Source organism: Paramacrobiotus metropolitanus, unplaced genomic scaffold (assembly GCF_019649055.1).
Source record: "Paramacrobiotus metropolitanus isolate TYO unplaced genomic scaffold, Prichtersi_v1.0 Parri_scaffold0000461, whole genome shotgun sequence".
Classification (NCBI taxonomy): Eukaryota; Metazoa; Tardigrada; class Eutardigrada; order Parachela; family Macrobiotidae; genus Paramacrobiotus; species Paramacrobiotus metropolitanus.
In genome coordinates, this window is record NW_026570681.1 from 3,120 (window position 1) to 6,456 (window position 3,337).

General features: G+C 46.2%; 1 protein-coding gene across 1 annotated transcript; it reads left to right on the forward strand.

Annotated features, from left to right (window-relative positions):
- Window positions 1-312: 312 nt before the first annotated feature.
- LOC129602430 (uncharacterized) lies at window positions 313-2,870 on the forward strand. Its single transcript, XM_055501445.1, has 3 exons — window positions 313-620; window positions 1,521-1,906; window positions 2,104-2,870. Exons 1-3 carry the CDS (start codon window positions 353-355, stop codon window positions 2,662-2,664), a joined length of 1,215 nt encoding a protein of 404 aa, XP_055357420.1. The 5' UTR covers window positions 313-352; the 3' UTR covers window positions 2,665-2,870.
- Window positions 2,871-3,337: the final 467 nt, after the last annotated feature.

Consider the following 3,337-nt stretch of genomic DNA (forward strand, 5'->3'; position numbering starts at 1 on the left):
AGCAACCAGTGCTTCTGCGTCCCAGCCAGCCAAGACTGCTAGACGTCACCGCTATCCAACATCTGCACGCAGACGTGCTGTAACGGTGGCCAGTCACCTTTATTGTCATTCGATATATCCCAGGACCCCCTGTGCTAAATCGAAAAAGGTCTCGGAAGGTCGGGTCGGCGTCCAGACGGCGGACGCTAACGTAGACGATATTAACGAGCCAGTCCACGGTTGTCGAAGATCGGCTCGCTTGAAGGCCATGCAGCGTGATGGTCCAAGCGCAAAACGCACCCACTGCGGATGTGAGAATGCCTGTTCGCGTGACCACAAAGTACGCAAACCTGCTTGTAAGTTAGCAGAGAAAATGTCAGAGGGGGCTCCGAACAGCGGCTGCGGAGCTGCAACAATATTCAGCAGCTCGACGTCCCAGTCAACCAGAAGCTCCAAACTTGAACGCTATCTAGCACTGAAGCGCAGATGGAGAACAACGGTTGCAAACGACGAAACGTTCGTGGACAAACAAGACCATGGCGCTCTACCGACGTTAGGCTCATCAGTGTACTGCGGTGAATCCGCCGGGATGTCGAAAGATCCTGAGATTATTAATTTGCTCAATATGGATGGCCAGAACGGTAAGCATTTTCTTCGATTTTAAGTGCTGTAGCCGTCCGCACAAGTTAGACCACAGAGTCAGCATACCGGAAAAAAGCGCAGCAAATACCACATAACTACTCTAACCGGGCAAAATGCACGGTTTTGTAAGTACGTGCTTAAACGTTCTAATAATTGTTAAATTCATACTTTCGCGGAAAATGCTGTGTTTTTATGAGCATTAAAAATTAAACGAAGCAAAATAACTTAGACCTCGGTCCCTCGGAGCATTCAGCTGATAAAACTGGTTTGTTGTGGTTTTTGGGGTGCCCTGGCGGGTAGGGCGGGGATAGCGGTTCACCAGAGCAGCGATTCACCATTGAGCATAGTATTCTGTACGGTGGTTATTCTTGCGAGATGCAATATTATTGCTGTTAAAATTGCTTGATAAAATTATTGCTGTTAACCCTAAAATTCTTGATGCCAGTCCTGTACCTGCCTTTAAGTTCGTACTCAAGTCTGTGGATCTCTCTTAACTCTTTACATTGCATTTAAAATGTTTTGTTCGACCAGACCTGAAGTCCCCTTGGGGTTGTCTGCTCTTGTGCCGTAATAATAATAATAATAGTAATAATACGAAATAATTCGAGGAAAACGAAGAAGACGTGATTTCTAATTATTTTAACATTCAGTTTTCCAAGGAAAAATTATACCTGGAAATCAGTACTTCTTGGGTAACGGCAGCCGTGCATTTTGCCATGTTAGAGTGGATATATTTGCCGTGGTTTTTTGGGTATGCTGACTTTTGGTCTAACTTGTGCGGAGTGCGGACGTACAGTATTTGTAAATATGTACAGTGATGACTATAGTTCGCTTAACGCAGTACAAATGAGTGCAACATTTTTGCGTGATTTCCCTGATTATTTCTCTAAATTTTCTAGCCACTGAAAAGGAGGGTACAGTGCAACAGGAGCATTTTGCTGCTTCCCGCAATGACCAGGTTATAAGTTCCGTGGATACCCGGCGACGGCTGTCGTCCGCAATCAACACACATGGCATCACTGGAATTGTGTGTCAAGACGGAACGTACAGCGGTTCGCCCACCGTACCGCCCTTCGCTTCGGTGAATCTGACTGTGCAAGAGCCAGATATTGCTGCGGACCGGAACAGCAGCTGGTACCATACATTGCAACCATCCGTTTTGGAGCGGCGTGAACAGGGATGCTCGTATGATGCCATAAAGCAGCACGCCGATGCTTGCTTTCTGTCTGACGAGAGGCGGGATAGCAGTCAGCAAGAGAAACCGCCGACGGTCCATCCTCTTATTGTAAGTTAGTCACTGTATTTACTGAGTTCTTTTATGCAGATCTTTTCAAATGGCACATTTCGTGGAAAATCAGTGTTAGCCAGGAATAAAATTGCAGAAATATTTGACAAACATCAGCAGCCCGTTTGTATCTGCGGCGTGACTATATCCGTTGATTTTGTTCAAAAAGCCTCTATATACGCGCCCTTTTCTTGCAGCCTCCCGAGCGGCTGCCATCTCGCATGCTAACTACCGAGTATCATCTGAAGCGTGCTCAGCAGCACCTTCGAGCAGCCCGAATCATCCGCGAACGCCATCGCCAAGCCATTAACCGTGTCGATCCCTTTCCACCACTGTTTAGTCAGCCGCAGACCATCATCAACGACCCCCACGCTGACGATGGAGTGGTTCGGAAGTATAAGCCATATTCTACATCTCAAGCTGCACCGCAGCTCGATCTACGCGTTCCTGTTGCACCTCCGCCGCAACTGGTTGTGCCTGCAGATACGCAGCAGCAAGTGTCTCTAGCATCGTTTTCTAAACCGCTGTGGTGTGCAATGTCGGATGCCGAAACGGCCATCTACATTCCTACCTATGAAGATATTTCACCGCCGCCATCATTGCAGGCTCTCAATCCCGAGCCAGCAGCGGGTTCAGTCGTCCTGGACGAGCTGATGACTGGTTTGCCCGATGTTAACCTAGACATTTCTGTAGACGTTTTGAACGCAGAATTGTTGTGGTTGTCAGAAGATGACTTGCAGGCGATATTTCCACAGTAGTGACGTGTCTCGGTGTGAATAGTACGTACACCTTGTCAACATCTTTTTACTTTTGTCACTCGTCCTATATTTTACATTTCTACTTGTACAAACATTTTGCCCTTATAATTGTCTGGCTTATTTACGTTGGTTGAAGTGGATTTACGTTTGACCAATGTTGTTGTTTCTCCGCTGTTGTAGTCAATGGCTAGCTGGTACTTCTTTATTGGTTTTACGTTTGGTCGATGCCTGCGCGCATCCTGAAGTCGATAGACCAGGTGGCCCACCAAAATGGCGGTCTCCGTTTCTGTTTCGCTATTCTTAAACCTCTGGGCGAACCATAAGCATTTTAGATTCGTTTTCTAAAGTGTATAGTACTGTTGCGATAAGCATTAACCTTCAACCTCTTATTTACCATCTCAAACACAATTCGCGGTACTACTTAACTGTATTTCGTTTAAATATTATGGTTTAAGTGAGACCAGTCACACACTAACTATGTAAAAAATCGCGAAAAAAAAGAGTATGAAAAAGATGGATCAATAACAAAAAAGGTTTTAAATAGATAAATTTAAAGATAAATAAATGACCAGTGCACACTGCCACGCCCGTGCAGGAATCCCGTGCCCGTGGGCAACACCCGTGCGGACCCAAAAAGGTCACCCGTGCAAGCAGCCAAAACCACTGTTTACCG